The following is a 12,793-nucleotide window of genomic DNA, read 5'->3' on the forward strand; positions in this document are numbered from 1 at the left end:
GACCCCCGAAAGTCAACTAGTCGAATTATCAGTTGGAGACCCTTGAGTCGACTGAGATTCTTTAAGTCGAGCAGTCGTTTCTTTTTGCTCCACTGTCAAGATGCGCTGGTTGGGCTAAGACCACTCATCTGCCTTGTGATTTACGATGCCACCGTGGAGCTCTCTGAAGAGAAACGAGTATCTGGGTCAAAGGTCATACCTTTACTCTGAATGCTGGATCATTCTTTAGAAGAAATGGCAAAACCACCATCCATCGTTAATTTGCAGAAAAACTGAGATTGCTCCTCAGAGAAAAGCTAGATAAGCTCCAGTGGATGAACATCATGTCTCTAGCGAAACTGTTGGACCCAAGATTCAAAAACATTGTTTTTTTTAGACCAACAAGAGCCAGTGATGCAGAAAGAAGACTCCTATCTGAATGTGCTTCTCTCATGAGAACCACCACCAGCTCCTCCTCACCAGCATCACAACCATCAACGTTACAAGCTGTCGAGCCTGTTACCTAGGTAATATTTTTATTCCATTTGAGTTGCATTTGTATGAACTGCTACACTCACAAACAACCTCAGTTTATTTCTTAGGTAACAAACTGTGGCGTCCCCTGGATGACACTGTAATGCAGTCACGAGGACAGAGCATGACTGCTGATGCAAACGTTGGGTCCAGAGGTCCAGAGGTGCATGATGGAGCCGGAGGACCCCCTCAAATACTGGGAGGGACAGAAATGTGTCTACCCCAATCTACACAAGTTGGCGATGGCATTCCTGATCACTCCTGCCTCGTCTGTGCCCTGTGAAAGAGTCTTTTCAAAAGCAGGCGAAATATTGTCCACATTTTTTTTGCCTGAGCCCCAATACTGTGGAGAGACTCTTGTTTTTTAAACAAAAAACAATAAAAACCAATAAAGTCTCACCTCAGGCACATTCATTGCCCATATCCCAAAGTTACACACATACAACATTTATTCAAATTATGATATACTGCTCCGTAAAATAGACACAATATCTTAATAAGTGCACTGCATATTTCTTGACATTGCTGAATTTCATTTACAAGCTTTTAGCAAAATACCACACACTTCAACCTGATGTCAACTGATCTTTTGCCTGTTATACACTCTTTGTCCAGTAGATGGATTAGTAGAGCAAGGTTTCTGAGTCTGCTACCACTGTGAAGTGGAATTGATCTTGGATTATGGGTGGTTTCCTTTAAATATCAATCAGAAATGTGAGGTAACACAGCGGGTATGACATTTTAGAGCACCTTTATTTTGAAATGCCACGTCAGAATGTCCTGAAAGTTTCTGAGTGACACTCTCAGGTGGTCTGCTACCACTATGAAGTGGAATTTTTCTTGGATTATGGGCCGTTTCCTTTCAATTCTAATCTGAACATTGAGGAAAAACTGTGGATGTGTGTGTGTGTGTGTGTGTGTGTGTGTGTGTGTGTGTGTGTGTGTGTGTTGGATGCAGGTATAGGTCCCTGCCCCTCATTACCAGGAGGGCCACATCAAGTTTTGTACCAACCCTCCACTGCCCTCTTAAACCACCCCCCCCCACACCTGTTCGACCTGATTAACAGCCCCCTCCCCTCCCCCTTTAAATGTAAATAATTATCACCACCTTTTTTTTATCCTTAGCGTTATATTTTAATGTGTGTAGTAGGTACTGTATGTATTCTGTGACTGTTGTATCTGATGTGTCCACAGCAGTTCCTCACAGAAAATAACAGAGGTTACTGAATTGTATTATATACGGTTTCACAATTTCAATTACCCTAAAATTAACAAGTTGTGTTGTAGCAGCTCCAGTAACCTGACCTGCGACCCCACCCTCGTAACCTGACCTGCGATTCCACCTGACACCAACCCGACCCCTCTCATCCTCACCCGACACTACTCAGACCCCTCTCATCCTACCCCTCTCATCCTCACCCTTTCACTTCCAGCCTCCCTCCCACCACCATCTGCTAGGGCTGCTGTGTCACCTTAGACCCCTAGCCACCATGCCCAGCTCTTATCAGAAATTCACGTCGCTAACTATTCCTTCACCTCCAGAACCATGACCCTACTTCTCACTCCTGCCTCTGGACCTCCTATTATCTAAAATGGCGCATTTTCACCCTGGTGGGTGGGAAGAGCTCTTTCAGCCCCACCTCTGTAATATCCCCAAAACCTGCCATTATTGTTCAATCTCTGTTCTCCTCCCTCCCACACACATTGAAATGATGAGACAAGATTCAGGTGTCAACCTGAGTGTTTATTGTTGTTGTAGTTGTTGTTGTTGTTGTTGCTGTTGTATGGTACCTGTTTTTTTGCAGAATGGATGCTGGTAAACCCATTCGTTTGGTTTTGCATAGGTCTCGACTGCCAATGGACCCAGGCCCATTAAGGGCTGGACGATTCACATCACAAACACCATGCAGAACTAGTGAAAGGCACAATCACCATAGATATCAAATACAACAAATCTTTTTTATATGTCTAGCCTATATATATATAAGTATATATTAAGTTTGTTTTTTTAATGGGGGAGGGGGTACTCGTTGAGATGTTACAAGGGGGAACCCCGGTGTTTTGAAGCTGCCATCATCATCAGAGCGCAAAGCAAATAATAATAAAAAAAACTCCCAAACATTCAAAACCCTTTTACTTTTTAACATCATACTGTGTGAACAATCGTTCTAATAACTACATGGGAAAATACAAACATATTATTTTTTTGTTGTTGTTGATACATTTCATCTCAGACTTTTTATGATCCGTTCGCTCCCTCCCTCCCCAACCAGAGCTCTGACATCACACGCCTGTACACCTGGTGGCTCCTCCCTCTTTCTGCATTTGGAGGGTGGCCACACCCAATCAACGCCTTTCGTGAGTCACACATGACCTCACTCAAAGCACAGCACCTTTGAGACAACATTTTGGAGAGAAGGGTGAAGGAGAGGAAGGGTACATAACAGAAACAGACTGAATCCAAAACACATGAGTTTACACATCACACTTGAGACCCCCCCCCACACACACACACACACACACACACACACATGTGCTTACATACATACATACATACATACATACATACATACATACATACATACATACATACATACATACATACATACATACATACATACATACAGTACACACCTGTGATTTCCTTTTCCCTTCTCTTCCTGTGAAGAGTTTTCCATTGTGAGTAATAAGAGTGACTCGAGAGGCACAATGGTTTGGGAGTTGATCATGGAGATCCAGGTGTGTGTGTGTGTGTGTGTGTGTGTGTGTGTGTGCGTGTGTATGTGTGTGTGTGTGTGTGTGTGTGTGTAGGAATTGTTACAAAGATCCATACACTGCATCATTCAAAGGATTAAACGTAACATAGTAATTTTGAAACAGCAACAGAAAGAAATATATAATATTTATAATCATAGTATAAATTATAAATTCTAGCTGTTTCTAAAAACAATTTACACGATAGTTGGCAACACTGCAAAACTGCCGTTTGTCATTAGTGAGAAAATAAAATAATCTGACGTTTCTTTATGAACTGAACAGCATACTGTAGTTCTGCTGAAATTTAATGAAAAGACATAATCCTCACACTCTCACTGTATCCCTCCTCCAAACATAATCATGTTAGGATGCACTACCGTGAGCTCATCCTTATGATCACGACCATGCATCCTTCTACTTTAGCCCTCTAGAGGGCAGCATCTACTTATGATCCAAGCACTGTCTTTTGGGGGTGCATATTGAATGGGGTGCATCCCAGTGCAAGTCCAGTTGAGGGAGGGACACCACTTTAGACTATTGAAACATACCATTGGGAGAGGATTCTCATTAGTCAAACTGGGAACAACTAAGGATTGAAATCCTGAGCGGCTCTGACACTGAACATTAAGGAGCATCACAAACTGCATTCTAATATTTACAAGAAAAATATTTGACCCTTTTTTTTTTTTAGCTTTTGTGTCAACACACAATCTCTCACACACAGACTTCATATAATGATTTGATTTAAAAACAAAATGAAAATAAACATTCCAACGCACACAGCTAAAACTTTGACTGATGACAGTGTCAACTCACATCCATGTCTCAAATAATTTACAAACTTTAGTATATATTGATATACACTTCAGCACCATAGTAACTAACATAGTTGAATACATATCAGTAAGCTAGATCTTCAAGATGAGGACATTGTTAGGGATCGGTGTGCTAAAGAAAAGAGAGAGAGAGCAAGTGGCAGGTGGAGCAGTTATAGGGCTCAACTAAGTTGTTTTTCCTTGAGCAAGTCCTTTAAAACACTGAGCAGTACCAGAAAGAGGACAACTCTGCGCGTGTGTGTGTGAGTGTGTGTGTGTGTGTGTGTGTGTGTGTGTATGCGTGATACTATTGAAAGACCCTGATGTTAAATCTTCCCGGTTTTCCTTTGATTTTAATCGAAGAGATGATGATCCTAGTCACAGCACACCTACATTCTTATGATCACTATGGAGTGGGTAGTGTGTGCTGGGCAAATGATAGTTTTCTCTCATCCTTCTCTTCTTTTTAGGGGCCAGATGCTAATTGTTGCCTATTCATAGCTTCACAGTATACTTCCACAGGAATACCAGGAACAGGCTTTCTAAATGTCCACAATTGAGAGAGAGAGACCGAGAAAAACTAATGCTAGATTCTTCAGGACCTCAGAAGCACCAATAGCAAAAAGAACTTGAGCAAAATAAAATAAAGAGTTGCCATCTATACCGCCCTGCGCTGACTTTGACTTATCACACCCCTGTGACCTGCTGGCAAGAACTGGAGGCTCACACCAAGTCATATGCAGGATGTTATTTCACATGGGGTGAACTCTACAATGGTGTCCCATACCCAATAGATATTCGGTAGTTAGCCTTAAATGTCTCCCATTCTGTCCTAAATGCTCCTGTATGTTGAGGGTCACTGTTGAGGAGATCATAATGGTCGTGGCTTGTATTTTTGCACAACATGGGTAAAGATTTTTTATTTTTAATTTTAAAAAAAAAGAAAGAAAAAAACAAAAAAAAACACAATGATGATAGTTTCCTGTCTTGCAAAAGCTTCCCAACACTATATTAGTTGATGAGATTCTGTTACACTGACCAGATTGTTTGCCAGCGTGTCTGTGTTTGCCAACTACTCGTGGTTGCCAAGGAAGTTTGCAACAATGTAGCATTTGGTTGTGCTTTGAGAACACTGGTTGTTGAAGTGGGAAACCTGACCTGGGGCTGCACAGGAAGCTACACCACACGTATCGATGTTCTACCCTCTCTGGATCTACGCCCTCACTTTACTAGCCTCTTCCTGTCTTCTTTGCTCTTTAGTCTGTTCTGTCCATCCTCTCACCCTCCTCTACCTGCTTCTATCCGTCAAGGAGCGTGAAGAGAGAGAAACTGACCTTCTGCCTTAGGTGGTGTCAGTGGCTTTCTTTGCTATACTGTATCTCTATTATACAGTCCTAGACTGGACAGGACGAGACAGAGAGGCAGGGCAAACATATTTTATCTTTCTCCTCACACTGCATACAGTATTATCCCTGCATACAGGACATATTAAATCAATTATTGTTTTCTCTGAGCTGTACCTTTAAAGCAAAGGACATGGTGAGATTTCAATGTGGGGTGGCTAAGCCTGGCCCTTATACTAAATGCATACTTAATTACATGTATCCAGTGGTGTGTAGTCTAATACATATTCCCAAGGAAAGCCTGTTCCAGCAGACCAGGTATACTGGGTTGTTTTTGTTTCTGTCTCAAACCTACATTTCGAGGATCAAAAGAGGAAAGGACAAACTGAACATGAAAAATAACATAAATTTGAAAAGATTCAAGTGTGAAACGTCAAAAGGAAAAGACAATGGAAGGAATTGACTAACATGCATATTTTTGGACATTTTTCAATGGTTAGGCTACTATTAGCAACATCTAAATTAAATATTTGTTTGTCTGATCTTAAACGACAACTTAATTATGGGGAGTTCGGGGACAACAAGGGAATGGTGAGTAAACAATTAAGTTCAATTCTGTGTAAGCCTATAACTATCTCGGAGACTGTTAACTCTGTGTGTGTGTGTGTGTGTGTGTGTGTGTGTGTGTGTGTGTGTGTGTGTGTGTGTGTGTGTGTGTGTGTGTGTGCATGAACGTGTGTGTATATGTCATTGTATAGTTGTGTAGTGTGTGTGTGTGTGTGTATGTGCATGGATGTGTGTGTATATGTCATTGTGTAGTTGTGTGTGTGCGTGTGGGGGGGGTGCGTATATATATTCTACTAATGCCCTCAGAGTAAACACACTGCCCCCTACAGGCAGGTGGGCTCAGTGGCAGACTTTGCGCTGGCTGGGCTGGTGCAAGAAGGTGTTCCTGGCGTGGGCCCCGTGGCGAGGGACCTGCTCCCTGGTGCGGTTCTGGCGCTGGAGGCGGTTGCGTCCCAGATGGCGCCTCTCAGTGCGGGCCTTGCCCCTCTGGACCCGGGCCACCTGGGTGACCTTGGCCAGGGCGCCGGTCTGCGCGGCCGCCCCGCGGGTCACCCTGGTGGGCAAGGCGCCTCGGGAGGCGGGGGCGGTGGCCGGCTCAGCAGCCCGGCTACGGGAGAGGAGCGACAGAGAGAGATCAGACACCGTACGTGGTCACTGAAGGATCGTTTACATGATCGTTTTACAGGATCGTTTTGCAATGGTATACTAATTTTGCAAGAAGATAGAAAGCTAAAAAGATAAGCTAAGCTAAGCTAAGCTAAGCTAAAAAAAGGTGTACTTCTCACCTAACGCTGCCCGTCAGGCTAACGATGCTCTCCTCTCCCACCACGGACAGGTTGCCGTTGGAGATCATGGACAAGCTGGCGGGGGAGACGTACACGGACATGCTGGGGTGTTCGATCAGCAGGTCCTCCATGGGGCTGGTCTCCGCCGTGGCTCCCTCTGCAGTGAAACAGGGGGGAGGGGTGACAAACCAGCTCTCGTCCATGCAGCCTCTCTCCGACCCCGCCCCGCTGCTACCGCCCCCGCACTCAGTCCCAGAACCAGGGGACACGGATGGGGTGGAGCCGGCGGACAGCCTGGCCCGTCTGGGCCCGGTGGCGGCGGGGGGCGTGGCCGCGCCCGAGGCTAAAGGGCGGGAGCTCGGGCGGAGCGGGGGCTTCGATGACGTCACCGCCACTCGCGCCCGAGGTTTATGCATCCTGCAGCGCTTGTGAGGTGGGGGAAGGGCGCGGCCAGAACATTCAGTCTTTGAAAGCGCATCTGGTCGACCTGATTGGTTGTTTTGAGGGGGCAGCTGTGCGATCAATGGCACTCTGGCCCCGCCTTCTACCAGCATTGCGCAATCAGTCTCCACTGAGAACGTAGCAGGGATGGGATCAGACGAGGTGCGTCCAATTAAAAAAAAGGGCATGTTCAGGACAGGGGGATGGCACCAGTAAGGAGGGGGTGGTACAATATATGTGATGCCATGTGGGTTTTGGGTGGGGGGGTATTATGAGAGGCCATTATAAGGGGGAGCACATACACACACACACACATACCAGTGTGGGAAATGTGAGGATGTTTAAATAAAGTTGGAGAAGGAGAAAAGGGATAAGGAAACGAAACAAAACATAGAAAATAGGAATAATATCATTAGTTACTTTGAAACCTTGAGTGGTTATGTCCGCTACATGATATATTGACTGTACTTGGCATTATCATGGGGCTTTTGTTTGGTTGTGCAAGGGTGTGAACAGAGTGGATGGTGATTTGTGTTTAGTTAAGACCCGGGCATATCTAGCTAGACAGCATAGAACATATAGCACCAGTCTAGCTACCTAGAAAGTACCACCGGTGCCACACCCTCCAACACGCTCCTCCACCCGCCACGCACGCCGCCACCCTCCCCCGTCTCCGGCACCACCCCTTCCCAACACCCGCCGCAAACACAAAATGGCTTCCGTGGCCAAAGGGGACAAGGGACTCACCCGGCAGGTTGACCAGCATCCACCCCTCCTCGTCCGCCTCAGTCACACAGGGGTTGGGCCCCTTCAGCTCGGCGGACACCTCCTCCACCTCCCCGAAGAACAGGCTGCTGAGACGCTGGAACATGGCGATGGTGGTGGGGTCGAGGGTCGGGTGATACGTGCACTTGTCTTCCTCGGAGGGAAAATGGTAGCTGCCTTTTGGACGTACGTCGTTGTGTATGACTTTAGCACGATTTTCTCGGCCTCGTTCACTTTAAGCCCTTTTTTTTGCGTAGGCTGACTGTATCACGAGAAGATGGGATTCTCTAGTGCAAATATAAGGTTTCACTTGGTCTGGACTGCAAAGGCCTGGAGGGAAAGAGAGAGAGGAGACAGTGTGCTCAGTATACAGAATGTGTACTAATGTACTAATACAAATACTAATGTTTACTTTACCTATGTTTTCTAATCCTAACCTCATGTTTTTGGAGAAAGATAATATCACAAAATGGAGTGAATGGAACTAACTAAAAGGAGGAGTCATTTTAATGTTTCCATGCTGAATTCAGATGGACATTTGATCATTAGCCTAGTAAAGGTAAAGCTAATAAGAAAGAGCTGGGCAATGAAAGTTTGACACAACAAAACACAGGTACCTTCTGACACTTAAAGGGGTAGTTCAGAATTTTGGACATCCTCATTTACGCCTTACCCATCATGTTGATTGATGGAGAACAACGTTAGCGGCATGCTAATGCTAGCACAATTTAACCGAAACGCCAAACTAGTAAGGATCACCAGATAAACTTAACTCCTAATCAAAGTCAGATATTTTTTTCAAATGTGGCCATTGCAACTTGTTGTGTTGATAGTAAGAGAATAGCTGGTTACGTATCGCTCCGCCTCCCTATTTACAGAGAGAGAGAGAGGGCCATAGAAGTCCAAACAAAATAATGGATTAAACGATAGTCGGACTTCAAAAATGATGGCATAAAAACTCAAATGAGCCCCCGGCAGACTGTCCTCATATTTGATTTGATTTGGGTGCACTGTGGAGTGTTTAAGTGCGCTTGCTTTAAATGCTAGTCGTTTGTACTGCATTGCGCTAGCATTATCATGCCACTAATGCCGGAACCAAAGACATAGAATCTGCTGCCAAATAAATAGAATCTGCTGAAAATGTTTTCCAACACTTCTGTTTGTTTTCTAGGATAGCATATCAGACCAAGATTAGATTGGCAGGGATATCATTCTAGAATTGGGCACATCGGTCAGGCTATTTGGTCTAAGAGGATCAGTGAGGATAAATGTTTTGGTTACTTCCATAGTTTGTTTTTGCACTAGGCTTGCAGGAATTACGCAGCATAAATAGCATAGTGTTGAGTGGATAGATGGGACCTCTCTGAGACGTTGACTGCTCGGTAATAATGAAGGAAACTAGATTAGGAAAGGTAACTATGTGAAATATAAACGAGTTAGGATCAAGCAGGACATTTTGCTGATGAGAGAGGAACAATGCTTTTACACCCCCCCTTCTCCCCCTTCTTTACTGTGAACAAAGACTGGACAGATGGACAAGGAGGAGGTACGACTGGAGACTTGACAAAGCACAGTCAACAGCACGCACGCACACACACACACACACACACACACTGGCATATCCTATCATTTCTCCAAGTGGGTTTCTAGATAGGCACTATGGAGGAACACTGGGAGTCTCCAGCCTACTGGACAGTGTGTGGATGTCCTAAAATAGGTCAGGAGAAAGGAACAGAGAAACAGAAAGACAAGCAGACAGAGAAGGTTCACATAATAGAAAGGACTGACAGAGAGAAAAGTATAAAGGGAGTTGAGATAAGATACATGACAGAGCATGAGGAAAAGAAGAAAAGGGTGTGAGAGATTCATGTAGGAGCACTGAGGTTTTCCGTGCATTCCTTAAGTGTCAGACACCAAGTCACAAGACTAGCACAGATAACAAGTCTAACCAGGAAAGAAAGCTCATACTGTAGGAATGCATGAAGTTCATCCCTAAAACACATGCACACACACACACACACACACACACACACACACACACACACTTAGGCACGCATACATGCACCTACATCTCCTGCCCCCGTTAAAGGACTGCTAGTGCAACAACATCTTATCAGTTGCTGCAGTTCTAGTCTCCTTTTGTGTAAAGATAATATGTTGTCCACTGAAACAGACATGATGAAAATGCAGCAATACAACCTCTAATTAATCAGATAATCCAGGATCCCATTCAGGTCTCATTCAGGAAAAACATGAAATGAGGTATTATCTTATCATTCATGTCTCATTCAGGTTATCATTTGATAAGGTAATATCTTATTATCCAGGTATCATTCAGGTAATCATTTGATAAGGCAATATCTTGAAAGTACTATTTAGGGGCTCCGTTTTGGTTCAAGAGAAGCAAACATAACACAGTATCTTTATGGCCAGTGTTATACAAATATGACAGGTAACTATCTCATCTGAATGGCTTGATAAAATGTTACCTGTGAAAAGATCAACATCATCACCATCATCATTATCATTATCATCAAGCTTCCACATCTGGACACCCAAACCCTGTGCAACAAATTGGCGTTTGACTTGTGACACTCTGACATGTTAGTGTTGGCAAATAAGGATGAAATGGGTATTGATGAACACGGTTGTGATCTATGTCAACTATGACAGGCCCTATGCAGGCCTGTAGATTCTCTGCTCCAGTCATAAGTACAGTATGCAGCTTTGAAAAGGTTCCTTTAATAGTGGGCGGAGCAAATGGGGATGGGAGGGGATATGCAAATGAAAACAAGACTGAATGACGAAAGAGTCTGACGTCACTGATGCTGCCAGTCGGTCCAGCCTACAGGACCAACTAAGAAAAAAAGAAAGAGAGACGAACAGGAAAGGGGAAAAAAGGATTCTTTGACAAAATCATAGGATATCTTTCAACCTGTATGGATTTTAGTACCAAATCACCTTCAAGAAGTTGGCAGTAAATAAAGAATTCGTTGAGCATTCTCAATGGTTTTGTGTGAGTTCTTTAATCCACTTGATAGCTGGATGTCGATGAAAAATCTAGGCTACTTTTGAGGAGATAAGTGCTTACATTTGGGAGGTGATACTGCTTATAGGCTATACGTTGCAAATATGTTGTTGCTTTTTTAAAACGAGACACTTGCAGGGTCACGGGCAGAAAAGAGCAGTAGCCTAGTCCAAAGCCAATAATAAGTCCATAGCGGTCAGGTTCGACATGAATTATCCGTGTAAGCTCCAGCCGCTCTGACAGGGCTATGGATAGGCTGGCTGAAGGGTCAACGCAATGACAGATTGCCTCAACAGTAGTGACCCGAAGCGAAGGAATCGATGTATGTTACGACTGTATATTCGTACTATAGGCTAATACGACGCGATAGAGAGGAAACAGCTGTATATTTTGACTCGGTGAACACATAAAAGATAGCATAAATCAACAATATATATTTGCAAAACAGGGGCAGATGTAAACAGGGTGTTTCATTTTTCGCAGGCTACCATATTATCGGAAAACCATCCTTGCTACAAGAGCATTCAAATTATTTCATGACCTATAAACGGATGCCCATATGCATAGCCTACCATTCGAGCTATGAATGTCTGCTCTGTCAGCCACTATTGGTGTAATTGATTATAACCTATCATAATATTTACTGTTCAGTTTTGGATACGTCTGAATATGACAGAACAATATGATAAGCGTTAGCATTTTCCTAATGCAGATATGCACCATTGGCAAACACTGTTGCCAGAATCCACTGACACCCATTTGCATGTTTTACTGAACTGAAAATGCTCAAAGTAGTAAAAGGAAAGTAAATGGGATAGCTTACCTGCCTTTGCAAAAATATTCAAGTTGTAAACGAAAGCACACAGTGGAAACGACAACAATTCTTAAAGCATAGCTTTAGGTAGCCTTTAGTGAGGTAGTTATAACATAATAATACAAAATAAAAAAAGGCTTTCTTCTTAGAAGAAGGACTTCGTGTAAAACTTTAATTTACACTAATGTCAAGATGATACCATCTGCAGTTTTTTTCTTCGCTCGTTCTATGTTTTGCCCCTGCAGATTTCGCCTGTTATTGCTGTGTCCAGCTGATCCGCGGATCAGAATGTAGAACGTACAAAACAGCTGATTGTGAGATCACAATACTCCCGGTGACGCCCATATCCCCGCCCACTACAACCACGGGCCAATCAGAATATTCCACAAGAGCCAAGTCGGGCCTCTTGGTAACAGGGTGGGGGTTGGGCAATGAGCTGGATGGAGCAGGGCGAATGTACTTAGCGGCTGGTCTGAGGTCAGTTTTCTGTTGGTATTATGAAAGAGAAAGGTCAGTATTACGGGAGGGTAAGCTGATCCAGGCGTGTGAGGGACTCAACCTGCTTTAGAATAGAAGAGAGCAATAAAGTGATGAAGGCTGTCTGACAGCTGAGTGCAGAAATACACTGTCAGCCTCATCATTAATTACTGATGGAATTAGAGATAAACTCAACACATAATGTCCTACAAATGAATTATTGTTAGACCTTCAATGAAGTACTGAACCTTCTCTAAAACAGCAGTGAAACAATGAGACATGTTTAGGGTCTATAGACCTGTTCAGATCCTGTTTATGGTCTGTTGTATTTACTATTGGACCTGTTGTATTTCATATCACTAGTTTCTCCTAAACAGAAAACAAAAGTTGAGCTTGGTTATTCTCTCTTAATGTGTGCAACTCATGTTTGTGGTGTGGCAGTAACTGGTTGAAACATGATACATTTATATAAACAAATTTGTTCACAC

General features: G+C 43.7%; 1 protein-coding gene across 2 annotated transcripts; it reads right to left on the minus strand.

Annotated features, from left to right (window-relative positions):
- Positions 1-3,452: 3,452 nt before the first annotated feature.
- tp53inp2b (tumor protein p53 inducible nuclear protein 2b) lies at positions 3,453-12,075 on the minus strand. 2 transcript variants are annotated; one of them, XM_084445450.1, is made up of 4 exons: positions 11,838-12,075; positions 7,969-8,316; positions 6,781-6,937; positions 3,453-6,602 (listed from the first exon to the last, which is right to left on the minus strand). In XM_084445450.1, the coding sequence occupies exons 2-4, from the start codon at positions 8,090-8,092 to the stop codon at positions 6,335-6,337; spliced, it is 549 nt and encodes a 182-aa protein (XP_084301576.1). In that variant the 5' UTR covers positions 8,093-8,316; positions 11,838-12,075; the 3' UTR covers positions 3,453-6,334. The 2 variants fall into 2 exon arrangements, with proteins under 2 accessions (XP_084301576.1, XP_084301575.1); XM_084445449.1 differs by having other exon boundaries at positions 6,781-7,351.
- Between the last annotated feature and the right edge of the window lie 718 nt (positions 12,076-12,793).

Source organism: Borostomias antarcticus, assembly GCF_949987555.1.
Source record: "Borostomias antarcticus genome assembly, chromosome: 11".
In the NCBI taxonomy this organism is placed as follows: Eukaryota; Metazoa; Chordata; class Actinopteri; order Stomiiformes; family Stomiidae; genus Borostomias; species Borostomias antarcticus.

What these genes read in the sequence shown, in the direction of transcription:
- tp53inp2b (XM_084445449.1), bottom strand. Translation starts at nt 8,092, where the DNA reads ATGTTCCAGCGTCTCAGCAGCCTGTTCTTCGGGGAGGTGGAGGAGGTG. An exon ending in GATGCTGGTCAACCTGCCGG is followed by an intron (nt 7,352 to 7,968) that starts GTGAGTCCCTTG and finishes CTACGTTCTCAG; the next exon opens with TGGAGACTGATTGCGCAATG. An exon ending in AGCCTGACGGGCAGCGTTAG is followed by an intron (nt 6,603 to 6,780) that starts GTGAGAAGTACA and finishes CCTCTCCCGTAG; the next exon opens with CCGGGCTGCTGAGCCGGCCA.